The sequence below is a fragment of the Lontra canadensis genome, unplaced genomic scaffold (assembly GCF_010015895.1).
Source record: "Lontra canadensis isolate GAN:19392208 unplaced genomic scaffold, GSC_riverotter_1.0 scaffold88, whole genome shotgun sequence".
NCBI lineage: Eukaryota > Metazoa > Chordata > Mammalia > Carnivora > Mustelidae > Lontra > Lontra canadensis.
Window position 1 is genome coordinate 1,340,246 of NW_022631082.1, and position 24,803 is coordinate 1,365,048.

Genomic DNA, 24,803 nt, shown 5'->3' on the forward strand with positions numbered 1-24,803 from the left:
TCGCCAAACCCAGATCAGACCGGGCCTTCTGGACGGCTTAGCCCTCCTCCTCGCTCCTGATTGGCTCCGAGTTGCTCGCGATGCGTTACGGGGAATGTAGTCTCTCGGCCCGCGTCTGCGCCTCCTGTGGCCCGGAGGCCTGAAGAAGTTGCAGGAAGTACGTAGCACAACTTGCCCGGGTTCCAGAAGTCGTCGTAATGGCATTGCGCGACGGGAATTGTAGTCCACCCGTGGGCAGTCTCCGCCTCAGTCCTCCAGGTCGGAACAACAATTCCCACCATGCACCGTGGTCCCAGTTCGCCGGGGCAGGTGCGCGTCCTTCTAGGAGTGGTAGTCTTGGCCCTCTCCGTTCTTCTTCTGTTCTGCGGAGGAGGCCGGCCCGCAGGACTACGTTTCCCTGCACACCCGTCGCCCTCCCCAAACGCCGCGCCGGGCCGCGGCAGCCATTTTGTTCCGCCAGACAGGCCCCTAAGATGGCGGCGGGGGAGACGGTGAAGGTTGCCGCCTGCCCCTCCGGGCGCTAGCCCGCGCTCTCCGCGTCCCCCGGCGGCCGGCCCATGGCCTGCGGAAGCCCGGACCATGGACCTGCGCACCGCCGTGTACAACGCCGCCCGCGACGGCAAGCTGCAGCTGCTCCAGAAGCTGCTCAGCGGCCGGAGCCGGGAGGAGCTGGACGAGCTGACGAGCGAGGTGCCCGGTGGGGGGACGCCGCTGCTCATCGCCGCCCGCTACGGCCACCTGGACGTGGTCGAGTACCTGGTGGACCGGTGCGGCGCGAGCGTGGAGGCGGGCGGCTCGGTGCACTTCGACGGGGAGACGATCGAGGGCGCGCCGCCGCTGTGGGCCGCCTCGGCCGCCGGCCACCTGGACGTGGTGCGCAGCCTGCTGCGCCGCGGGGCCTCGGTGAACCGCACCACGCGCACCAACTCTACGCCACTGCGCGCCGCCTGCTTCGACGGGCACCTGGAGGTGGTGCGCTACCTGGTGGGTGAGCACCAGGCTGACCTGGAGGTGGCCAACCGGCACGGCCACACGTGCCTCATGATCTCCTGCTACAAGGGCCACCGCGAGATCGCCCGCTACCTGCTGGAGCAGGGCGCGCAGGTGAACCGGCGCAGCGCCAAGGGCAACACGGCCCTGCACGACTGCGCCGAGTCCGGCAGCCTGGAGATCCTGCAGCTGCTGCTGGGCTGCAACGCCCGCATGGAGCGCGACGGCTACGGCATGACCCCGCTGCTGGCAGCCAGCGTCACGGGCCACACCAACATCGTGGAGTACCTCATCCAGGAGCAGCCCGCCGGCGAGGAGGGGCGGCCGGGGCCGTCCGGGGAGGCCTCGGCCGCCGCCGGCTCCCCGGGAAGCGCGCCGCCGCAAGGGGCCCGCTGCTGCCGCCCCGCCCCGGAGGAGCCGCTTAGCGATTCTTACGAGAGCTGCTGCCCCACCAGCCGCGAGGCTGCCGTGGAAGCCCTGGAGTTGCTGGGAGCCACGTACGTGGACAAGAAGCGGGACCTGCTCGGGGCCCTGAAGCACTGGAGACGGGCTATGGAGCTGCGGCACCAGGGCGGCGCGTACCTGCCCAAGCCCGAGCCCCCGCAGCTGGTGCTGGCCTACGACTGCTCCAGGGAGGTCACCACCGCCGAGGAGCTGGAGGCGCTGATCACGGACCCCGACGAGATGCGCATGCAGGCCCTGCTCATCCGCGAGCGCATCCTGGGCCCCTCTCACCCGGACACCTCCTACTACATCCGCTACCGGGGCGCGGTGTACGCGGACTCGGGCAATTTCGAGCGCTGCATCCGCCTGTGGAAGTACGCCCTGGACATGCAACAGAGCAGCCTGGAGCCCCTGAGCCCCATGACCGCCAGCAGCTTCCTGTCCTTCGCCGAGCTCTTCTCCTACGTGCTGCAGGACCGGGCGGCCAAGGGCAGCCTGGGCACCCAGATCGGCTTTGCAGACCTCATGGGGGTGCTGTGCAAGGGCGTGCGCGAGGTGGAGCGGGCGCTGCAGCTGCCCAAGGAGCCGGGGGACTCGGCGCAGTTCACCAAGGCCCTGGCCATCATCCTGCACCTGCTCTACCTGCTGGAGAAGGTGGAGTGCACGGCCGAGCAGGAGCGCCTCAAGCACCAGACCGTGTACCGGCTGCTCAAGTGCGCCCCCCGCGGCAAGAACGGCTTCACGCCCCTGCACATGGCCGTGGACAAGGACACCACCAACGTGGGCCGCTACCCGGTGGGCCGGTTCCCCTCCCTGCAGGTGGTCAGGGTGCTGCTCGACTGCGGGGCGGACCCGGACAGCCGGGACTTTGACAACAACACGCCGCTGCACATAGCGGCCCAGAACAACTGCCCTGGGGTCATGAACGCCCTCATCGAGGCAGGTGCCCACATGGATGCCACCAATGCCTTCAAGAAGACCGCCTACGAGCTGCTGGACGAGAAGCTCCTGGCCAGGAGCACCATCCAGCCTTTCAACTACATCTCCCTGCAGTGCCTTGCCGCCCGCGCCCTGGACAAGAACAAGATCCCCTACAAGGGCTTCATCCCCGAGGAGCTGGAGGCCTTCATCGAGCTGCACTGACGGTGCCTGGAGAGAGGAGCATCCGGGAGGCCCAGGGCCGCGTGCGCGCTCCCCCGTCTCTTCGTGAGCCCTTGGGTGGCACGACACGGAAGGGCCGTCTGGCCTCCGCGGCCCGTCACCCCGGCGGGGAGGGGAGAGGAACTAGCAGCTTGTCGGCGCTCACAGCCTTCAGGATCGCGTGCTCGAGGAGATGCCTGCTGTTCCCCTCGCCCCGTCTGCCTGGGTCCCAGAGGGTTTTGCCTCTTTGCCTGGAGGCAGAGGAATGGAAGCTTTTGCCTCTTTCTCTCCAGCAACTGGAAGAAGCTGCGGATTGGCCCGTGCTTCTCCGCCTCTACCCTCTGCGTCGCCGGAGAAACCCAGCCCCTAAACGCAGCGTCGGGACTGGGGGCCCTTCAGGTCGAAAGTTGGAGATTGGAGAAGCGAGACCGACTGTCCCTTCTTCCAGCAGCACCTCCGCTCCCCGCTCCCCGCCCCCCGCCCCCGGGCGCGGCTTCCGATGCTTTGCTGTTCTGGTTCTCGAGTGAGCAAGTTACACGTGGGGCACCGGAGTCCCGAGGTTTCGCTGCCGTATTTTTTTTTTTCTTTTTTAAAGAATGTGTGGTCAGATTGAAGAAGTTTGTTCCACACGGGGAGTTCCCGTGGCGCCCGAGATGGCGAGGCGGTCGGGAGTGAGCCTCGCCGCTCGCAGGGGTGAGGCAGGTGGACGTCCGCGGTTCGGCCCCAGCGTGAGCGTGACGGCCTCGTTTTTTAAAGCTTCACTCGTTTGCTTTCTGCTTGGGCTTCCCGACGTGGCGTTGATAGCCAGAGAGGCGTTTCCAGGCCGGCGTCTGTCCCCTGCTCGGGGAGAAGGAGCGTGGCCGGCTCAGGTGCGGTTCCCCCGGGTTCTGTGTCCAGACTCGGCGGCCGCCCAGCCCCGCACACCCCAACCGCGGCGGTCCAGCCATTTTCTCTCTCTCTCTCTCTCTCTCTCTCTCTCTTTTTTTCTTTTTCTTTTTCCTTTTTTAGCTGCTTGAAAGCCTGAGTCCAGGCGTTCCCGAGCAGATTCCAAGGATGCTGTCGAGCCAGCAGACGGCGGATGACCACGAGCTGGGAGCTACGGGGTCTTGGTTTCCCATCACTCAGGGTCTCTCGCGCCCCCTGCAGGCCGCTGCAGAGCAGGGGACAGTTGAAGGGGACAGAAGCAGCTGCCCCGGAGGAGGGTCACACCCGGGAGTGGGGGGAGTCCTATCCTGCAGCCTGGGGGGGGGGCGGCAGCGACATGCCCCCCACCCCCATCACCGCAGGCTCCCTGGGGGGCCCGCCCCTCCGAGGAAGCTCGGCGTCGTTTGGATTTGCAGTGTGAGTTAGGACGTTATTTATTTTCAGGGCCGGCTCTGACCTTCTGTCGAGGCGGGAGACAGTCACTGGCCCTTGAAAGCACGGAATAAAGCAATGAGGCAGTTGACCTTGTGTCTGCGCCCATGTTTCCGTCCTGCGCCGGGGCGGGGGGTGGTCGCTGGCCGCTGCAGAGTGCAGAGCCCCGTGGGGTGGGTTCGTGGAGACCCCAGGCCCCCCAAGCCACTGTCTCTCACCAGGGGCGTTTGGAGGGGTGTCCTGGGGCCACCGGGTCTGATTTCCCCAAGGAAGTGGCCTTTCCTGCACGTGGGCAAGACAGGAGAGCCGCTGATGTAACACCGAACCCCTGCCTTGTGGCTGGGCAGGTGTAGAAGAGGTGGCGTGTCCCTCCCAAGACGGGGGAGGGCTCGGGGAGTGGGGGTGCCCAGGAGGCCGCGGGGGAGCTCAGCAGGTTTCCTGGAGCCGGTTCTGGCCTGGGGAGGGGAATCAGGGTCTCTCCATGTCAGCCCAGTGCAAGCCCTGCTGTGTGGCCTTGGACATTGGGACCCCGCACACCTGGGGAAGGCCCAGCCTCTGTCTCCTGGCCTCACGGGGTCCGGTCCGCTTGGGACAGCGAGCACCCGTGGCGCTGCGGTGTGAACACATCATTGTCTTGAAGGAGTGGCCGTTGAATCAGCAGGTGCTTGAGTGGCCTCGGGAGACATGGCACCGGCCAGGGCATGTGTTGCTGGATGCCAGGCTCCATCCGTGAGCCGCTCAGGGCAGCTCTGGAAAGTCGGTGTTCTTCCTGTTTTGCAAGTTGGGGACGCGGGCTATGGCGTGTTCCAAGACCTGCCACAGAGGAAACTGCCCCCCCCCCGGCCACATGGGTTTTTTTTTTTCCGAGCTTAGACATGAGAGCTGTGACTTCAGCCCCAGGCTCACGCAGGCCCCTCAGAGTTCAGGGGGGTGTCACCAGGCAGCGACCCGCAAGATGCAGGGCAGCCCTCTTGCTCCCCTCAGCCCCAACCAGTCACAGTGGGCTGGGAGCCCGGTGTGCGCACTGCTCCACCCCGTGTCCCCAAACCTCTGCGGTCTGAGTGAAGACGGGGCTGCGTGAAATGCAGGGACAGGTGCCCTGGCTGCCAGGCCACACGGGAGGCAGGGGAGTCCAGGAGCTGAGCAGCTGGGAGCTCAGGGGGAGGGGTCCCCTGCCCATGGGAGCTGCTTCCTGTCCCATGCCCCCCCCCCCCCGAGCTTGGGTTCTACCCAGTCGGCCAGCTGCTCTGTGGGTTCCTGTCTCAGACTTCCGGAGCCCCACGCAGTGTCAGTCACGGCTGGGTCCTGGGAGCCCATATGCTGAGGGGGGAGATGGGCGGTGGATTCACAGGGGCATGTCTCCCCCCTTGGGAGTCCGGGGCCTCTAGCTTGGGCCCTTTACGCCTCCGGGCCGCCACCCTCAAAGGATTCCAGGACTGTCATCTGAGCGGTGTTTACAGGGAGGGGAGCAGAGCGTCCCAGCCCCGGGTTAAAGATAGCCTGGCTCAGAATCACGTCACAGACTGGAAAGGGAGGTGACCAGTCCCTGGGAACACGGGCACTCAGGGCCGGCACAGCAGGGTGCTGACGCCGTTGTCCTAGAGCGAGTCCTGTCCTGTGGATCCCTGTGGGGAACTCAGCAGGGACTGGACAAGGAGCCCGTTGCACCGACTGGTGACCACGAGCATTCAGCGACACCAGCCCGGATCCGGGCGCCGCCAGCAGCACTCCTGCAGAGGGAGGTGGTTTCCCTCCCAGACCCCCGCACCTGTGCTTCCCGTAGGCTGCAGGAGAGACGTTGAACGTGCCTTGGGTGGGACATTTGAGACCCTCCAGTGCAACCTGTCCCCCTGCCTGAGGCCTTCGTGTCCTGTACTCACAAAAGCTCATCGAGCTGTAATTTTGATCTGATGTCCCCTCCTCCAAGAAGCCCTCCCGGATCGTCGAAAGCATCTCAACCATCCCCATCCCCCTTGGTTATTTCCTTCTCAGCCCCCACGTATAACTCGAATCCCTGGCATGACCCTGATAGTTTTCTTCATTTGCTTCCTTACTTGTTCCTGGTGTCCCCTTCCCTAGAACGCCACGTGCACCAGCTCGTTCCCTGTTGTGGCCCAGGGCCCAACACACAGGAGTTTGCTGAATGAATAAATGCATTTACGAGACGGCCTGCGGGGCCACATGGAGTGAGGGCGGAAGGTGCTGGGGGGTCGGGGGAGCACAGGCGGGCGGTGCGCGGCCTTGAGCGCTCTGCGCTCTACCCCCCCACCCCCCCGGGGCGAGGAAAGATGTGCAGAGAGTGGAGCTTGGAGGTCACCAGCCGTGGCTGCAGGAACAGGACAGGGGTACTGCGGGGGGTCCCCCGGCTAGTGGTGGCCACACAGCCATCTGGCCTGCAAGATCCTTCTCCAGAGGAGCACGCCAGCCCCAGTCTAAAGTGTCCCCTCAGGAAGCTGGACATTCAAGTGCGAATTAAACCCGGAGTTCGTGGAAGCCAGGAAAGAAATCAAAGGAAACAGGCACAAACGAGGGACTCCCTACGGGCTTGGTCAGAGGAGCGAGCGACTTGACCTCAGGTGGTGAGTTTGGGCCCTTGCAGGGTGTAGAAAGTCCTTAAATAAAACTTTTTTAAAAAATTAAAAATTAAAAAAATGCACAAATAGAGAAAAACCAGGAACCCAAAAGCTGGTTCTTTTAAAAGTTAAATAAAATTGACACAACGAGCCCCGAGTAAAGCCTAGAAGTAAGTGTCAAGTCGCCAGACCGCACACCGGGAATGAGTATCACTTAATAACGACACTGTAATTAAAAACATTATTAATAACAAAGTATTTTTTAATAATTTATGTATTTATTTTTTAAGATTTTATTTATTTACTTGACAAACAGAGATCACAAAGTAGGCAGAGAGGGAGGGGGAAGCAGGCTCCCCGCTGAGGGGCTCCATCCCAGGACCCTGAGATCATGACCTGAGCCGAAGGCAGAGGCTTAACCCACTGAGCCACCCAGGCACCCAAACAAAATACTTTATTAAGAACAAAAGTCATATAAAATTAAGTGAAACACGTGTGCAGCGCGGCTTCGGCCCTGGGGCCACCAACCCGCCTTCAAAGCTTCCTCACTGAGGGAAGGAGCATGCTCACTGGGCCACGGGGGGCAGAGGTCAGGACAGTGGCCACGTGACCTTGGGAATGCACCACCCGTCCCCGTGCCTCAGTGTCCTCTAATTCTGGGGTGAATACGACCAGCTGCCAGCCGCATGGCAGGAAGGACTGAGACGGTCGGTGAAAATGTCCTGGGGCAGGGGAGATGCATGATGCTCGCTGTCTGCACTCTAACTTCCACGTCCGCTATGGATGGGCTCTGAGAGCTTCCCGGTATTCATATATTTATTCGAATGTGTCTTAGGGAGCCAAACTTAGCTAGCCTCCCCCCACCACGGACAGCATGTGAGTTTAGAAGTGTTAATACTGCAAATGGCCCACAGTCCAAAATAAAGACGAGTTACAAGTTTTTACTGGGAGAAAATTCACTGTTCTGAAGTGTGCAGTTCCGTGGCTTTTACAGTCCCAGGGTTGTGTAGCCAACACCACGGTCCAATTCCAGGAGATAAAAGCCGGCGAGGTGGGGGGGCAGTCAGTGTTAAAGCCGGTTTAAAGAAAACGGTTACATGACTCAAGAAATAGAAAAGAAGCAAAGAAGAGGGCAGGAGGCAGGTGAGCAAGGCTGGGGGATGGCCGGGAGGGTGCCCGAGCTCGTGATGGCCCCGCGTGATGGCCCCGCGTGACAGCAGGGCTCCGGAGCCCAGCCTGCCCGCTGCCAACACCCAGGTGCCCGCAGAGAGGGGGACGGAGTTCACAGAATGGGGGCCTGCACAGAGCCCACTAGGGGGTCTCAGGGACTCCAGGGGGGCAGCAGGGAAGACAGAAGATGAGGCCAGGCCCCTCTGAGAGGTCAGAAAGCTCCTCTTCTTGGGAAGAGAACAAGTTTTTAAACTTCCCTTGGAAATCGGAAACCCTCGCGCCTCCCAGGGCTATAAAAAGGCCATATCCCCTGGCCAGGCTAAAAATAAAAGATACCCACCCAGAAGCACTGGGGGTGAGAGGGGGCACGGTGTGGGCCTGGCTGGGATGGAACTTGCTGTGTGACTTAAAGCAGGTGTCAGCCCTCTCTGGGCTGTGATCCCCAACAGCATTAGACTGGACAATTTCCAAAGACCCAGTTAATGGGGATATGTATACGGCGGCTGTTGTTACGGAGGCTCTAAGCGGGAAAAGAAGGCTGCCAGCATGACCTGAAACTTGGCACTCTCTTAGGGTGTTGCAGGGGGGTGGGAGGGTGGGGGGTGTCTCTGCTCCTCCAGCGTCTCTCCAGCCCCAGGCAGGGGAGAACTGGAATCACTATCCCATGGCGACCCCTGGTGGCGCATAATACGCACTGCAGCACCTTCTGGGTCTCCGCAAATAAACGCGGCATCCTGCTCTGGGGGGAAGGGGGGCCACATATGTGACACAGGTTCTCAGGTCGATGGGCTCCTCCCCATCCTTCAGGGGCGCCAAACTACCTCCCAGCATGGGGTCTTTGCATGGGCTATACCTTCAGTCTGCAGTAGCCTTACGTTCTTGGAATGCTTCCTCCAGGAAGTCTCCCATGACTGCCCCCAGACCCAGGGCCCCCACAGTGGCATCTGCATCCCCCATCACACCCAGGACCACCCAGACTGCAACCACCTAGTGGTGTGTCTGTCTCCCTCACAGAGCTGTGAGTCCCGTGAGGGCAAAAATGGGGTCTGCTTCAGTCAACACTTTGTCCACCAAATCTGAAATCATCCCTGGCATACATTAGGTGCTCAATACATACTGTTCATGAACATCTGCTCAATATATCTGTTCAATGAACAGATGACAAAGCGAATGAACAGTTCATTCACCAGCAGGGAGGAGGGAAACAGAACAAAGAGGTTATTTTAAAGATAAAAAGATTTGCACATTGATTTAAGTTCATTTATTAAGCACCTGCTGTGTGCCAGGTACCGGGGTCCAGAAGTGAAATCAACAGATAAAATTCCCATCCTCTTGGGAAGGCAGATGATAATGTGCTCAGTGAATAAGTGACTCACTGTTTTTTGCCTCAAAGTGAGACCAATAGAATGGGAGAGGGGGATGGGAGGATCTGGTAGACAAGGTTGTAAATGATTTTAAATGGGGCGCTCAGAGAAGCCTCCAGTAAGAGGATACATCTGAGCCAAAATCTGGAGGAGGTGAGGAGGGGACTATGTAGGCTTCTGGAGGAAGGACATTCCAAGTAGAGGGAACCACCCATGTAAACGTCCTGGGGTAGGACCACATCTGGTGTGTTGAGGCCCATGTGGCTCGTACAGACTAGGTAGGTGAGGGTGCGGGGGGAGAGGGAGCAGTGGGGAGTACAGCTAGAGCCGGGCCTTGGAGGCGGCAAGGAGGACTCCTGCTTGTACCCCAGAGAGGTGGGAGCCCTGGAGGACTGCGGCGGATGCCCCTCTGGTGGGCCATCCAGATCGCACGGGAGATGCAGAAGATTTGCAAAATTCCAACTCAAAATCCCTCAACTTCTGCCCGGGGCCGGGTGGCAGCTATGCACGCACCAGGTGACAATGGGCAATGCACTGCTGTCTCTGGGCCCAGAGAGCGGGAGGACATTTGTACAAGATCTAATCATCCCAGAAAGACATCATTCCAAGCAGGGACAAAGCTATGAACCTCCGAAAACAAATCATCTGTTACTGATTTGTGTTTCCCTGTTTTTGAAGAAGGGGAAATTTTCAAAAAATTCCCCCTTGTTTTTCGTTTTCTTAGCAGGGACAGGTGGTTTCCCAGGAAACACTCCAGGCTTGGTGGCCACCAGGGGGCGCTAGGGCAACAGGACTTGAGGCTGAGCCTCCAGCTCTGGGGACCCACAGCAGGGCCGGGAGTTGTCCTAGCCGGCCTTCTCGCCTCTGGGCCTTTGCCTGTGCTGTGCACACCTCCAGGAACTCTCTTCCGAGCCCACGGCTCATTCCAACATAGGACTCAGAGCTCCGCTTACTTCCTCCTTCCAGAAACTTCTCTTAATCCCCCCAGGCTGACTCAGCAGTCGCCTTTGGGCCTCAGTAGGCCCCTACACTTCTCCCTCACAGGACTAATCCCCTGTCACTGTTTCTGTCTCTGGCAGCTGACCCGGAGTCCTGGGAGAATAGGACGGAGTTGTCTCCGGTCACCTTGGGGGGATGGTGACCACATGGTCACCACCGTGCCCACAGGGGCTGCACCCAGTAGGAGCTCAATAAATGTGGTTTGGGTACGGAGAGGGATGAGTCCACATCCTCTCCACCTACTGCCCTGTGAACCCCAGCGTCCCGCATAGGCCTGCCCACCTCAGATGCTCCGAATACTGTTCCTCAAAAGGATTCACTTATAGAGCAACTACCGCACGCTGGGCGCCGGGGACACTACCGTGACCCAGGCAGATGCAGGAGCCAGGAGAGGGACACGACTATTTCACAGAATAAAAAGAAAACAGTGGAGGTCATGAATGAGCCGTCTGCACTATCTCCATATGGGTTAGAAGCCAGTAGAGACACCTGTCTCCTTCCTCTGCCCCCAGAGGCTACTTATGTGCTCTGTGACCTTGGATAAGTGACTTCCCCTCTCTGGGCCTTTGTTTCCTCATCTGTAAACTGGGAACAAGGATAGTCTCCGGCTCCTGGGCTGTTGGGAGGATAAAATAAGCTCAGCCAGGATGCAAAAGCCTCAGCGCAGGACTTTCAAAATTCCTGTCCTTTAAGTATGCTGCAGTGACACGGGGACATCCAAAGTACTGGAGTTCCAGACCTGAAGTCACTAGATCGATGTATGGATGGGAAAGATGAGACCCAGGAAAGGGCTATGACTTGTCCCAAGTCTCACAATGTCTCAGGGATGAAATAAAGACTCACGCTCTGAATGCCCCCATTTGTCCTTCCTCTGCCTCCACCTAGGTCCAGCCCCCATCAAGGCTGGCCTGGACCTGCTCTGTTGCCACTGCTCTGGTCCCAGGCTCAGGACGGGGCCCAACTTCTGGCCCTGGCCTTCCCAGAGCAGTCACCAGAGGACGCAGATGAACACTTGAGTCAGCTCCTGCCAGCTTATGTCCACAGCCTTTCAGGGACACCACTTCCCTGAGGGAAAAGCCCAAGTCCTCCCAGAGGCCCGCAAGGCCCAGCAGGAACCTGCTACCGTCCCCTCCCTGCCCTGTCCTCCTCCCTCTCTCATTCTCCTCCAGCCACACAGGCATCCTGGCTGTTCCTCTAACATGACAGGGGGGTCCTGCCCCAGGACCTTTGCACAGCTGTTGGCTCTGCCCAGAAAATCACCCTGGTCCTCAAGCTAGTCTCATCATGGCCAGCTCCTCTTCCTGAGGGTCTTGGCTCTAACACCACCTCCTCAGAGAGGCCCTCCCTGGCCACTCGGGACAAAGTTTTCCCACCTAGGACACTCCATTTCACCGTTCATTTCTTCCGATATCCCTTCACTTTCAATTCACTTCAATTATCTCATTTCATGTGATGACTCATCCACTGTCCCCTCCCCTCCACCTCCAACTAAAAGAAGAACAAGGGATAGATTGCCTCTGCCTTTGCCCCTACTGCACTCCAGTGCCTGGGTCAATCTGGGTACACAGTAGGCGCTCAATAAATGTTCACATGAACAGATGGCCTGTTCACCACCATCATCCAGTTACTTGCAGCTAGCTCTGGCCTCCACTATCAGACAACCATCTGTCCACGAACCCAGCCCACCTCTGCCCACCCCGGAAGCCGGTCCCAGGCTCCTCCCTCGGTTTCACTTCAGGGCCACGGAGACTCCAGAAAGCTGACACCCAACAAAATCTGAGTCAGCGGCTAAAATAACCAGCGGTATCTGACGGCGTGGGTGACTCAGCCCGGCCTGCCACGCCCGCCCTCTGGAGCCTCAGGAAACGGAGGAAAGGGTTTGCAAGTTAATGTTTGAGCACTATGATTGAGCCTGTTGTGCAGGAGGGGCCGGCAGGCAGCTTTCCTGGCCCTGGCGGCTGGAGTTCACCCTTCCTGCACTCCTTCCCTTGGAAATTATAATTCCTCCACTTCTGACCTGTGTGACCAGTGGGGACTCAAATTCACCCCTTTGAGCCCATTTGCCCTATCCCTAAAATGAGCCCAACAAACCCTGGGAAAGGTCAATTTGGGGGATTAAAATAGGTTCAGAAGAGGGAGGCTAGCTCAGTGGGTGGGGCATGTGACTTTTGAATCTCAGGGTCCTGAGTTGGAGCTCCCCTTGGATGCAGAGATTACTTTAAAAAATGAAAACAAAATAAAATACGTTTAGATCTTTAAAACCTAACAAGTGTTAATTCTGTTCTTTCTCAAAGGTCTGTGACGCTGAGAAAAGATTAACCCCGTCCCCTCCAGGCCTGCTGTTAATGAGCACTTACACTGCTAGCTTCAGTGTCTCGCGCAGGATCTGCTGACCTTGAAACACCACACCCACTTCTCAGACGAGAACTGGAGGCTCGGAGAGCCCAAGGCCTTTGCCCAAGATCACGTGGTCAGATCGGAGCCAAGAGAGGTGGAGGGGTGGCACGACATACCAAAGCAGGACCCCGCAGCCAAAAGAAGCCCAAAAAAGAGGGGCTACAGCAGTGGGTGCTAAATGCTGTCTTTTCTTTCCCTGTTCTCTTGTATTAGAACCAAAACTTTAAGCAAAGCGCCTGGCCCAGCAGAAGACTACATTTCCCAACGTCCCTTGCACCCGAGGTACCACGTGACTATGCTCTGGCCAATGATATTCGAGAAACCGCACACTGTGACCGGTCCCTGCCTCACACGCGGAGAAGCCGGCTCCTCTCCTCGGGTTCCCTTTTTTGGGAACAGAAGTCGTCTCCCAGCGGAGATCGGCACCGCAGAAACATTCAATAAATATTTATCACAGTTAAAGCACGGTAGCCACATCCCCTGCCCGCTCCCCGCACCACCACCCAGGGCAGAATTCGAAAATGCCACGTCCAGTTCTGGACACCGTGCGCGCCAGAAAGTCATCGGGTCCCCTTTGCACGGTTTCTCCGGAGTGGCGGCCGACGTCACGTTCCTCTGCCCCCTCTGGAAACGGTGGGAGCGTCCCCAAGGTCCGGGTCCTCCTGCCCGCCACCCGGTCCCTCTGCCCCTTGCGTCTTGTCCTCAGGCGCCTGGGTCCCTCTCTGGTTCCACATGTGGTTGTGGAGGCCCAGCTGCACCATCTGGGCGTGATGGATGATCAGGGGCTGCAGCCCGGGGCTCTGGGGGGGCGCGGGGCCGGGAGGTGGGAAGCCGGGGTGCGGCGGGAAGGCGGGGGGTGGCAAGAAGTTCGGGGGCGGCGGGAAGGCCGGGGGCGGCCGGAAGGCCGGGGGCGGCGGGAAGGCTGACGCGGGCGAGCCGGCCACCCACGCAGGCTCCGGGGGTGGCTGGTGGCCCGGCCAGGAGGGAAAGGGCGGGGGGGCACCCAGAGGCCCCGGGCCCCCGGGGGACATCTGTGTCCCAAATGGCATGTGGCTCCCGAAGGCCGCCCGCAGGGCCTCCATCTGCTCATGCCAGCTCCAGCAGCTCTGGAAGTAGGCCGAGTAGGCGGCGTTCAGCTTGGCCACCTGCTGCCGCTCGCCCTCCAGGTGCTGGCACTGCTCCTGCAGGGCCCGGACCTCCTGCTCCTTCTTCCACTGGGCCTTGCGGTCTTGTAGCATCTTTGGCTTGAAGGTGTTGGCCACCCTCCTGTCGAAGATCCGGGAGTGCTCCTCCAGCCATACCAGGCCGGTGAGCAGGCTGGACGTGTGCGGGCTCAGCTGGGCCCGGGAGCTCTCCCGTGGCAGGAAGGGGATCACGCAGTCTTGCCACCCGCGCCGCGTGAAGCTGCTCATCAGCGACTGGCTGGCCTGGTGGCGGCCCAGGTGGCAGTCGAAGCTGGGGGTGAGCAGCAGGACGGTGAAGGCCGAGTGGTCGATGGCATCTTGCAAGCAGTGCAGCTCACCCCGCCCGGGCACCTGGAAATCTTCGCAGAAGGTGGCCCCGTCGGGAACCCCCAGGGCCTCCAGCCTCTCCCGGACTCGCAGGGCGATGTGTTCATCCGCGGCGACGTGCAGGACCACGAAGTTATAGAATTTCTGCTCTGACTCCAGTTCGGGAGAAGGGGGGCAGGCGCTGGACGCCAGGCCAGGGGAAGGAAGGGTGGACGGAGGAGGGCCGGGAGAGGACGTGGGCGGGGCTGGCGGCATGGGTGGGCGTGGGCTGGCCACCTGGGAAGCCGTATCTTCCACAGGAAGTGAGAGTGGGGTCTGGTCCTTGTCAGGGCAAGGGTTTCTGGAGGCCAAGGAGAAAGATTTCCGGCCTCCCAACTCTTCGGTGCACTCCACGGGGTAGTGGGTGCTGATTTCCAGCGCTCTGGGGGCATCTGGCTGGCCAGCATGGCTTGCATCTGGGACCAGTTCAGTAACCCTAGGGATTGGGCTGCTTGGTAGCACCGGGGAGCTGTCACTCTCCCTGGATGGGGGGCGGTCAGTCTCCCCCAATGGGGGGCTGGCACTCTCCCCAGATGAGGGGCTGACGGTCTCCCTCCGTGGGGGGCTGGCAGTCTCCATGGATGGGGGGCTGACCGTCTCTTCCAACGGTGGCCAGCTCACCTCCTCAGGCTCCTGGCAGCCCGTGGGGGCAGGCTCGGGCCCCGGGCTGGCCTGGGGCTCGTCACACAGCTTGCTGGGCCCATGGCAGCTGCGGGGGGGATGGCTGAGAAAGGGTAGGGTGGGCGACTGGCTGATTTCCAGATTGCTGGCCAGGGAGGCGGGGCTGCCGGTGGATCTCAGGGAACGCCCTCTGCTCCAGCCCGAGAGGTGCTCTATGGGCTGCGGGAGGCTGCGGGTGCCCGAGGGTGACGCTGAGGAGGCTGGCAAGCAGCCCAGGTCAGAGTGAAGGGGTTGGAAGCTCCCCGGGTCCCCGATGATGCCCCACCCACACCGGTCCTGGGCCTCTCCCTGGAGCTCGGCCAGCCGGTGGTCTTCCCTGGAGCGGAAAGTATGGAGGGCGGCCCGGTAGGCCGTGTCCCGCATAGTGGCCGGACACAGCTTCTCCTCGGCGAGCAGGTGGTACACCCGGGCAACTGCCCAGGACAAGTCTGGGGGCTCCTCTGGGGCCTCGGTGCTGTCCATGCCGGCCCACTGGCGGGCCACCAGCCGCGCCACTGCGTCCGCCTTCAGCGCCTCCAGGGAGATCCTGGCCTCCGTCTCCTGGCCCAGCTTTAGGAGCACCATGGCGTGCAGGAGGTCCGCCCCCCGGCAGCCTGGCCGCAGGGTCTTCAGCTTGTGCTTGAGATGCAGGAGCTTGCCTTGGCCCGCGGCACCTAGGATGTCAAAGGCGCTAGAGAGCGACAGGCCTGCACAGGCCATGGGCATGGGTGGGTGCGGCCCTGGGAAGCAGAAGCACTGGGTGGCGGAGGCATGTTCCACACCACTGGCCTTCCCGCATGCTCGGAGTCCCCTACGGGCTCACCATACCGAGTCTCACGGGGGACACGGCCGTAGACCTGTGAAGCAAGAGCGACACGGTCACCTCCAGAAAGGGGACAGCTCCAGGAGGTGGCCAAGACTCCACCACCTGCCTGCCCTCCAGTGCCACCCCCACACATCAGGGTGAGCTTGAGAAAGCTCCCTGCCATGCTCCCCACCCCTGCCCCACATCCATTTCCCTCCTGCAAGAGGACAGAGGTCGACACTTGCCTGGTGTCACCCAAGACATAGACAGTATTATTTTCCTCATTTGCGTGTGGAAAAAAAGCATACCAGAGAAGGGAGGTCACTTGCCCCAAGTCACACAGCCAGTGGGGGACAGAGCTGGGATTTGAACCCACAAAGTCTGGCTCCAGAGGCTGAGGGCCCAACCACAGGAGTATACTGTCTGTTAGGAATAATAAGCTTACTTGTGGGATCGGTTCAGGGAATTGTGCTGCCTTCACGTATGGAAAGTTCTGAGCCCGATGACCAGAAGTCAGCAGGCACTCAGTACCTGTTCACTAGGGAGGTGATGGGGCTCCCAGATGCCCCCCACCCAGGACCTCCACCCTGGTATTCACGGCCCAGGGCAGCCCCTCCAGCGGAGAGCCAGAGCCAACCTCGGTGACTGATGGACTCCAGCGGAAGTGATGGGCGGTCACTAGGGACATCAGGTTATAAGACACTGGCTTGGGGCGCCTGGGTGGCTCAGTGGGTTAAGCCTCTGCCTTCAGCTCAGGTCATGATCTCAGGGTCCTGGGATCGAGCCCCGCTTTGGGCTCTCTGCTAGGCAGGGGGCCTGCTTCCCTCTCTCTCTCTCTGCCTGCCTCTCTGCCTACTTGTGATCTCTGTCTGTCAAATAAATAAATAAAATCTTAAAAAAAAAAAAAAAAGACACTGGCTTTCTTCTAGGTTCCCTCTGCTTGGAGGGCTCCTTCCCCAGATCTTTGCCTGAGGGATGGTTGTCTCATTATTCAGCTCTGACGCAAGTGTCAGCTGTCCTTCCCAGTCCACCTCTCCCACATCACCTTGCCCCATCCCCCACAGCGTGTCACTGGGTGAACTTTTCTTGTGTTAGAATCTTCCCATTTGGGCACCCGGGTGGCTCAGTGGGTTAAGCCTCTGCCTTCGGCTCACGTATGGAGGGCGGCCCGGTAGGCCGTGTCCCGCATAGTGGCCGGGCACAGCTTCTCCTCGGCGAGCAGGTGGTACACCCAGGCAACTGCATACCAGAGTCTGGGATCCAGGCCCGGGGATCCAGGGTCTGGGATCCAGGCCCGCATCGGGCTCTCCGCTCAGCGGGAAGCCTGCTTCTCCCTCTCTCTCTGCCTGCCTCTCTGCCTACCTGTGACCTCTCTCTCTCTCTCTCTCTCAAATAAATAAATAAAATCTTAAAAAAAAAAAAAGAATCTTCCCGTTTGCCATCTGCCTCCTGACCAACGAGTGTCTGAGGATAGGGCCTCGCCTCGCCTACCACTGCTGGTTTGCTGAGCCACAGAACGGGGACCTAACCTTGTGGAATGAATGAATGAGGCCAGAACTGATATCCTGCCAATGTTGTGGATGAAGAAAGAGGCAGAGGGGCGCCTGGGGAGCTCAGTCGTTAAGCGTTGCCTTCGGCTCAGGTCGTGATCCCAGGGTCCTGGTATCGAGCCCCGCGTTGGGCTTCCTTCCCAGGAGAAAGCCTGCTTCTTCCTCTCCCACTCCCCCTGCTTATGTATCCCTCTCTCGCTGTGTCTCTCTCTGTCCAATAAATAAATAAAATCTTAAAAAAAAACAAAAGAAAGAAAAAAACGGGCACAGGAAAAGGCCTTTCAGGGCTCCTGGGTGGTGTCAATCAGTGAAGCATCTGCATTGGGCTCAGGTCATGATCCTGGGGTCCTGGGATCAAGCCCCATGGGGAGCCCTCGTGGGCAGTCTGCTTCTCCCTCTCCCTCTACTGCTCCTCTGCTCTCTCTCTCTCTCACTTAGTCTCTCAAATAGATAAATAAAATCTTAAAAAAAAAAAAAAGAAAAGAAATAAAGGCCTTCCTCAAGGGCATGCCACAGGTTGCTAGGGAGAATATTGCAAATCCCGTAACTGAGGTCGCCAGGTGCTCAAAGCACATCGTAATCAGTCTTAGGAAAAAAACGCACACGTTCGGATCCATTCCAGGAGACTGAGAAGCCTTTACGTGCCCTTCAGCTGGGCTGGGACTTCTGTCTGGTCCACCCTAGTGCCCACAATGACACCCGCGAAGCCCAGAGCCGTGTTTCTCAACCAAGAACACCTCTGACTGCCAACCCCCAACCCTTGGCCGCATCTGGGGACATCAGTGGTTGTCACGACCACAGGGAAAGGGGCGCCTGGCATCGCGTAGATGAGGCCAGGGATCCTGCTCGCTCCCACTTCCTCGAGCAGTGCCCAGGATGGCACCCCGAGAGAAAATGACCCCGACACTGAAGACCTGGTCTAGAGCCAAAGCTGACTCATGGATCACAGACCATGAATCACAGACTCAGTGCAAAAATGATTCAGGGTTTTTTTGTTTTGTTTTGTTTTGTTTTTTAATTCATTTTGAGTAGATGCAGCCCACTAGGGCCCCAGGGCCAAGGGCCAAGATTCCAGGAAGGTCAGATGCAGGCCAGGGAGGGCATGGGGAGAACCGGCACCGGGGATGGGGGCAGAAGCGCAAGGGGGACAGGACTGAGCTGCCCCCTGAGCAGGGCAGAAGAGAAGTGGCCGAGAAGGGGCAGAGGGAGTGGTGCTGGGGGGAAGGATGTAGAGAGGCAAGTGGTTGTCTGGCTGTTTCAGAAATAGAAGTGGCCCAAGATGCTGACATGCAGATGTATGGGCCGGGGGAGGGGCTGGGGAGAGAAACAGCACAGATCTCCCCAAATGCAGCTGACTTCCTCATGTGGAAGACAGACAACCAACAAATGAGTGACATTCACAGCACATCAGCTGGGAATAAACACCAAGGAGAAACATGAGACAGGAAGGAGGGTCACGAACCCTGAGAATCAGGGATGGGGGTGTTCACAGTTTTAAATAACGTGGTTCAAGGCGGCCTCGATGACAAGAGAAATTTCAACAGGACATACGAATGGAACCCAGAGGGACACCTGATGGAAGAGAGTTCCAGGCAGAGGGGGAACAGCATGTGCAAAGGCCCTGGCGCAGGACCAGTCAGGATTGACGGAGGAGCAGGAAGGATGCCTGCTTCGCTGAGTGAACAAGAGGGAGAGAGGGAGGAGGGAAGGGCAGGGAGAGGAACCGGCGGGTCCTGCAGGGCTGTGTGGGCCATGGGGGGAGGACTTGGGCTTTCACATAGAGGGAGGGGGGACCTGAAATTTTAAACCACCTTAAACCTGTCTCAGTGTGGTGGCTGTGGCTTATGTGTGTTGCCACAAGGAAAAACAACTCCACGGGACCACATCTGTGAATACTTCAAGAGAAGCCAGAAATGCAGAGTTTTAGGACACTGCTAAGTTTTGCCAAGTTGGTAATCAATTAAAAAAAAAATTTTTTTTTTAAGATTTATTGAGGGGCACCTGGGCGGCTCAGTCATTAAGCATCTGCCTTTGTCTCGGGTCATGATCCCAGGATCCTGGGATCGAGTCCCACACTGGGCTCCCTGCTCAGCGGGAAGCCTGCTTCTCCCTCTCCCACTCCCCCTGCTTGTGTTCCCTCTCTCGCTGTGTCTCTCTCTGTCTAAATAAAATCTTTAAAAAAAAAATTATTGATTTACTTGGGAGAAAGAGCACTTGAGCAGGGGGAGGGGCAGAGAGAAAGGAAGAGAGACTCTCAAGCGGACTCCATGCTGAGCAGAGAGCCCCCCATGGGGAGATCACAACCTGAGCCGAAACCAAAAGTCAGACGCCCAGTGGACTACGCCACCCCAGGTGCCCCTCAAATTTTTTTTTAAGATTTTATTTATTTATTTGACAGACAGAGATCACAAGTAGGCAGAGAGGCAGGCAGAGAGAGAGGAGGAAGCAGGCCCCCTGCTGAGCAGAGAGCCCAATGTAGGGCTTGATCCCAGGATCCTGGGATCATGACCTGAGCCGAAGGCAGAGGCTTTAACCCACTAAGCCAACCAGGCGCCCCTCAAATATTTTTAAGACACCTTGTGAGCTTAAAAAAAAAAAAATCTGGGCCAATATGCAAAGTAAAAACTGCAAACATTATTTGTTGCATGGTAAATAGCGAAGTGAGGAAGAAGCAAGGAAAACATTCATTCAACGAGGAATTTTCCAGCATCTGCCAAGTATCAGGCTCTGCTGAACCCACCAGGTCAGAGAGAAGAAAACAGAAACAGACTCTTTCCTCTTGGAGATGACAGTCCAGTGGGCGTGATATTTACATGATATGTATATGATATATACATAATAGGGTAATAAAGTGGGTATATGTATAGATAAAATATAAGCAATGGGTCTGCTTAACTGAGGACCTACTCGAGGCCGCCGGTCACCAGGCACGGTCCTGCCTCAGGACCTTTATACTGGCTATTCCCTCTGCCTGCCAAGCTTTTGCCAGGTACCCCCACCGCTCATTCCCTGTCCTCCTCCAGATTTTTTTTTCCATTTTATTTTATTTGCAGATTTTTTAAAAAATCAAGATTAGCTTGACGATGGGGTGCCCGACTGGCTCAGTAGGTAGAGCGTGCAACTCTTGATTTTAGGGTAGTGAGTTCAATTCTCCCTGTTGGGTGTAGAGATTAGTTTAAAAACAAACAAACAAACAAACACACAAACACAACTGCACATAACGGCTTAGAACAGAGACCAGTGACCTCAGGACACTGTGCATCACTGCCTTGGACAGACGTCACTGGCTGCTCTCGTGGTTTTTGGCACACAACAGTGTGTGGCCACTGTCCACCTACTGAAGGGTCACAGTAGTGACCGTGCGGCCTGCAGCGCCGAAAATACTCACTCTCTGGCCCTTTACGGGAAACAGGTATGTGATTTTTTCCACACTCCGAGGGGTGAGTTTGACTAAGGTAGCACAGCTGAGACGGAGTAAAAGCCATTGGTGCACACACATGTGTCTGTAACCATACCACCCAACTCTCTCTCTAGCCCATACAGTTACTGCAAAGCACAACAGGCTGTTACCCCAAACTGTGTCGCTCTGAAGAATTCCCAGGTTGGAACCCTAACTCCTGGGAGCTCGGAATGTGACATGCATCTGGGACTGGGGTCTTTACAGGGGTGCTGAAGTTAAAATGACGTCATCAGTGTGGATCCGAATCCAGTGTGACTGGTCTCCTTTGAAGAAGAGGAGGGGAGGACACAGACGTGCACGGTGTCAAGACCGGTGAGGACGCAGCGTCTGCACGCCCAGGAGAGACACCCCGGAAGGAACCAAACCTGCCCCCAGCTTCCTCTCAAACTGCCAGCCACCTGAGCCCTGAGAAAATACATTTCTGGTACGTAAGCAGCCTCCTTCTTTGTATTTTAAGGTATGGCCACAAGGCTACTGAGCATTAGAAAGGTAGCCACTGCTGCTGAGGAGAAACCAAAATTTGCAACTGGGTTCATTTTTAATTAATCCAAATGGAAAATGATAAGCCGAGGAAGCCTCAAATATTCTGTCCCCGTTAAACGCAGTCTTGTTCTGGAAGGACCAGATTCCACTTGGAAACTGTTGGAAATACAGCACAGGAATCCAAGTCTGGTAGAAGACACACCAGATTTTGAATAATCAGCGTGTACACACACACACACACACACACACACACACACACACACAAAGAGGTAAGATGCCTCATTAGTAATGTTTTGTATTGGTTACACGGAGGTTCTATCATGATACATAAAATGCATGGAGAGAATGGATTTGACCTGTTTCACTTTTCCTTTTGTTAATATCGCTGTAGGGGAGTGGAAAATGGCACCCCACGTTATGTTTCTGCGGGACATCGAAGGTTTACACGTTGGCACCATGACCCTGTAAGGCTGGGATCATCGCGTTTTTGACACAGGAAATGCTGCTTTTGTGTGCTGCTTATGGGCTGTTTTTGGCTACCTACCTACCTACCTACCTACCGGGAGACTGGGTAGAGGGTTACAGGTGCAAGGGAGCCATGAGACGCAGAGACCTACAGCTCCTCCTGGCGGTGAAGGTAACTCCTCGCCAGCTGTGTCACAGGATAAAACCTTCAAGTTCAACTCCTGCACGACCCACCGTCAAGTCTTTCTGAAATTAGCAAGATCGCTACTCGGAATAGGGTCTGATATCCTCCCTCAACAGCAACGAGTCCCAGATCTACCATTCTTTCCACTTCCCGAGGACTCCTGGGAGCAGCTGTGTACACAGCTTAAAAGTCAAGTTCTGGACTTCGGATTTGTGTCCTGTTCGGAATTCAGGTTGTACATAAATAAATTAAAAGAGAAAAAGTTCAGGGCGCCTGGGTGACTCAGTCGATTGGAAGCCCGCCTTCGGCTCCGGTCATGATCCCGGGATCCTAGGACTGATCCCTGCTTTGGGGGGGTCCCAGCTCAGCAGGAGTCTGCTTCTCCCTCTCCCTCTGGGCCCTCCAACCCGCCTACCCCCATTCATGCTCTCTTTCACTCTCTCCAATAAATAAATAAAGGCTTTTAAAATAATAAAAGGAAAAAATTTCAAAAAGAGTTCTCCAACTCCGCCGCTGGCAACAATGTAGTCAGGGAGAACAGGGCAGTGGCTGTCCTTGTCTGAGAACCAACGTCTGTCTCACCCATGTGACGCCCACCTGAAATGAGTCACTTCCAGGGCAAGGGAGAGCAGATGGCAGGCAAACAATGCCCTTGGCGTTCCAATCTCAGCTCCACCACTCCCAAGGTAGGCCCTTGGGCAGGCCGATGTGCACAAGCGTGCCTCAGTGTTCTCATCTCTGAAATGGGAGCATTGGGAACCCCTATCTACTAGCACCATCATGCATTACAGGCGCCTGGATGTGAGGAATCATCAAGCCAGGCCAACGCAGAAGCTGCAGGATATCCACTCTCTGCTTGATCCTGCCTCAGGATCCTGCCTCAGGGCCTTCGCATCTGCTGTTCCCTCAGACTAGGACACCCTTCCCCAGACAGCCGCATGGTCTCCGCATTGCCTCCTTTAGGTCTCAGCTCAGATGTCACTTCCTCATCAAGGTCAACCTTGGCCACCCTGCTTAAAACTGAAGCCCACTCCCCCACACTCCCTGCGTTCTTTTTCTCCTTCCAACTCCTCCTTCCCCGATACTATAGACCTACCAACTTACTTCATTGAGAATGCGTCGCTTGCCCCCTGAGTCAGACCACTAAAACAGGGGTGTTCGCTTGTCTCGTTCACAGCTGCATCTAACAACAGGCACACAGGAGGCATTTAATAAATGCTGACCGATGGGATCAATCAACGAACGGACCCGAGAACCCCTGGCACACAGTGAGCGCTCCATAAATGTTTCCTGCTGAATCTTCTCCCCAGCCAGACAAAAAGTCTAATCGGCTCCCACCAGGACCAGCGCAGAGTCGAGGCACCATTCTCTGCTTTTGGCTTATTAAGAAATGTTACAACATGATATAGAAGGCAAAACACAGCCAGATTCTCCCTGAAAACTATGGGACCAGAGGGACATTTGCTCACAAGGAGTTTGCTGAGCACTTACTAGGCAGCGGGGACAGGATGAAGCACCTAGGAACATTAGAAGGTAGGGCTGTTTGGGGACGCCTGGGTGGCTCAGTGGGTTAAAGCCTCTGCCTTCGGCTCAGGTCATGGTCTCAGGGTCCTGAGATCCAGCCCCACGTCGAGCCCCACATCGAGCCCCACATCGGCTCTCTGCTCAGCAGGGAGCCTGCTTCCTCCTCTCTCTCCGCCTGCCTCTCTGCCTACTTGTGATCTCTGTCAAATAAATAAATAAAATCTTAAAAAAAAAAAAAAAAAAGAAGAAGTTAGGGCTGTTTGGACTGCCCCTCTGCACTCCGGAAAGGGAGGCACAGAGAGGTAGAGACATTTGTCCTGGGTCACACAGGTGGAAAGTAAGGAGGCAAAGATTGAAACCAGGCAGCCTCGCTCCAGGGAATCCGCCCTTATTCAGTGAGTACCGACTCGGTGGGGCCCCTTCCCGGGCCAGCGGAGAAGCCCCGGGATACCCACTCTCTGCTTCCTGCACGCATCACCACGACCCATCACGGTTCTTGCTTATCGAAGGCACCACTCTGCCCCTGGTTCTTCAAAAATGTTTGCAGAAGGATGAGTACACACCCCTATCCAGAAGAGGAAACGGAGGCCCAGGCGGAAGCCCCCTGCACCCACCGACCCACGCCCGCAGGCTGGAACCCACACCCGGGACCTCCAGCTTGCTTGGAGTCACAACAGCGCCCCCTCCCCGACCTCCCCTACCTCCTCCTCCTACTTCAGCCACAGGGAAAGGGAAGAAACGGCGGGCGGGGGGGGGGTGTCCCGTAAGGATCTCCTGGGGCCCCCAACTCTGAGTGGTGACGGCATCCAGCACTGGGCCGACCGGCAACGGCTCCTAGACGGGGAGAAGCCGACCCCAAACCCCAGCGGAAGGGGCGAGGCGTGGGGCCTAGAGATTCTCGGATCTTCTCTGATGGGGACTGGAGCCGGGGAAAGCACGCTCCTGACGCGGGAGGGGGTCCCGGGAGCCCCGCGAAAAGTGGATTCGGGGCCGGAAGGAGCTGGGGTAAGGGGCGGCGCAGGCGGGGCAGGAAGAAGGTGGGGCGCGGGAGCAAACTCTCCGAGCTCGGGAGAAATTCCTGAAGAAGTTAGGAGCAAACGCTAGCGCGCGCGCGCGCGTGCAATAGGGAGGTGGGGGGAGGGGTACTGGAAAGGAATCCGGGGTGTTGGGGCGAAGCACGGGACCTTGGGGAGAAATCCCGGCTGCCAGGGAGGGATTCTGGGTGGGATAGGGATCTGGGGAGCTGGAGAGAAACCGGTGGCGTTTGGAAGGAACTGGGGTTTGGGGAGGGACCCAGGATGGTGGGAAGGAATCCAAGGGGGTTGGGCGGCCTTCGAGGCGTCGGAAAGGAATTCAGGGTGCTGGGGAGAGATCTGGGGTGCTGGGGAGCAATACGGCGAGGAGGAATCGGGGTCTGGGAGGAAGGACCAGGGCCACCCGGGAGGGGAGCCGAGCGCTGAGGGGCGCGAGGGCTCCTGGAGCCGGGCAGGGGGTGCGGCTGGTCTAGAACCCCAGGCAGGAGCCGCAGCCTCCCCGGCCCTGCTCGGCCGGCTCTCCCCGCTTTGCCACCTACCCGGGGTCCCGCTCCATCGACCTTCTGCGTGGGGGCTGGCGGCCTGGCGACGGTGCCCGCGGGTGGCGGGGCGCCCAAGACGCGAGGGCGGCTCCACCCCCCGGCCTCCGCCCGCC

At 58.0% G+C, this 24,803-nt stretch overlaps 2 protein-coding genes across 6 annotated transcripts; one reads left to right on the forward strand and one right to left on the reverse strand.

The window, feature by feature from the left end:
• Positions 1-461: 461 nt before the first annotated feature.
• FEM1A (fem-1 homolog A) lies at positions 462-3,035 on the forward strand. 3 transcript variants are annotated; one of them, XM_032883649.1, is made up of 2 exons: positions 462-1,310; positions 1,359-3,035. In XM_032883649.1, the coding sequence occupies exons 1-2, from the start codon at positions 580-582 to the stop codon at positions 2,575-2,577; spliced, it is 1,950 nt and encodes a 649-aa protein (XP_032739540.1). In that variant the 5' UTR covers positions 462-579; the 3' UTR covers positions 2,578-3,035. The 3 variants fall into 3 exon arrangements, with proteins under 3 accessions (XP_032739540.1, XP_032739539.1, XP_032739537.1); XM_032883648.1 differs by having other exon boundaries at positions 462-1,307; positions 1,356-3,035; XM_032883646.1 differs by having other exon boundaries at positions 462-3,035.
• Positions 3,036-12,865: 9,830 nt separating this feature from the next.
• TICAM1 (toll like receptor adaptor molecule 1) lies at positions 12,866-24,803 on the reverse strand. Of its 3 annotated transcripts, XM_032883644.1 has the most exons (3): positions 24,688-24,802; positions 22,695-22,773; positions 12,866-15,500 (listed from the first exon to the last, which is right to left on the reverse strand). In XM_032883644.1, the coding sequence occupies exon 3, from the start codon at positions 15,367-15,369 to the stop codon at positions 13,039-13,041; it is 2,331 nt and encodes a 776-aa protein (XP_032739535.1). In that variant the 5' UTR covers positions 15,370-15,500; positions 22,695-22,773; positions 24,688-24,802; the 3' UTR covers positions 12,866-13,038. The 3 variants fall into 3 exon arrangements, with proteins under 3 accessions (XP_032739535.1, XP_032739536.1, XP_032739534.1); XM_032883645.1 differs by lacking the exon at positions 22,695-22,773 and having other exon boundaries at positions 24,684-24,803; XM_032883643.1 differs by lacking the exon at positions 22,695-22,773.

Excerpts from the sequence above, each read along its gene's own strand:
- FEM1A (XM_032883646.1), top strand. The coding sequence starts at position 580 with ATGGACCTGCGCACCGCCGTGTACAACGCCGCCCGCGACGGCAAGCTG.
- TICAM1 (XM_032883645.1), bottom strand. The coding sequence starts at position 15,369 with ATGCCCATGGCCTGTGCAGGCCTGTCGCTCTCTAGCGCCTTTGACATC.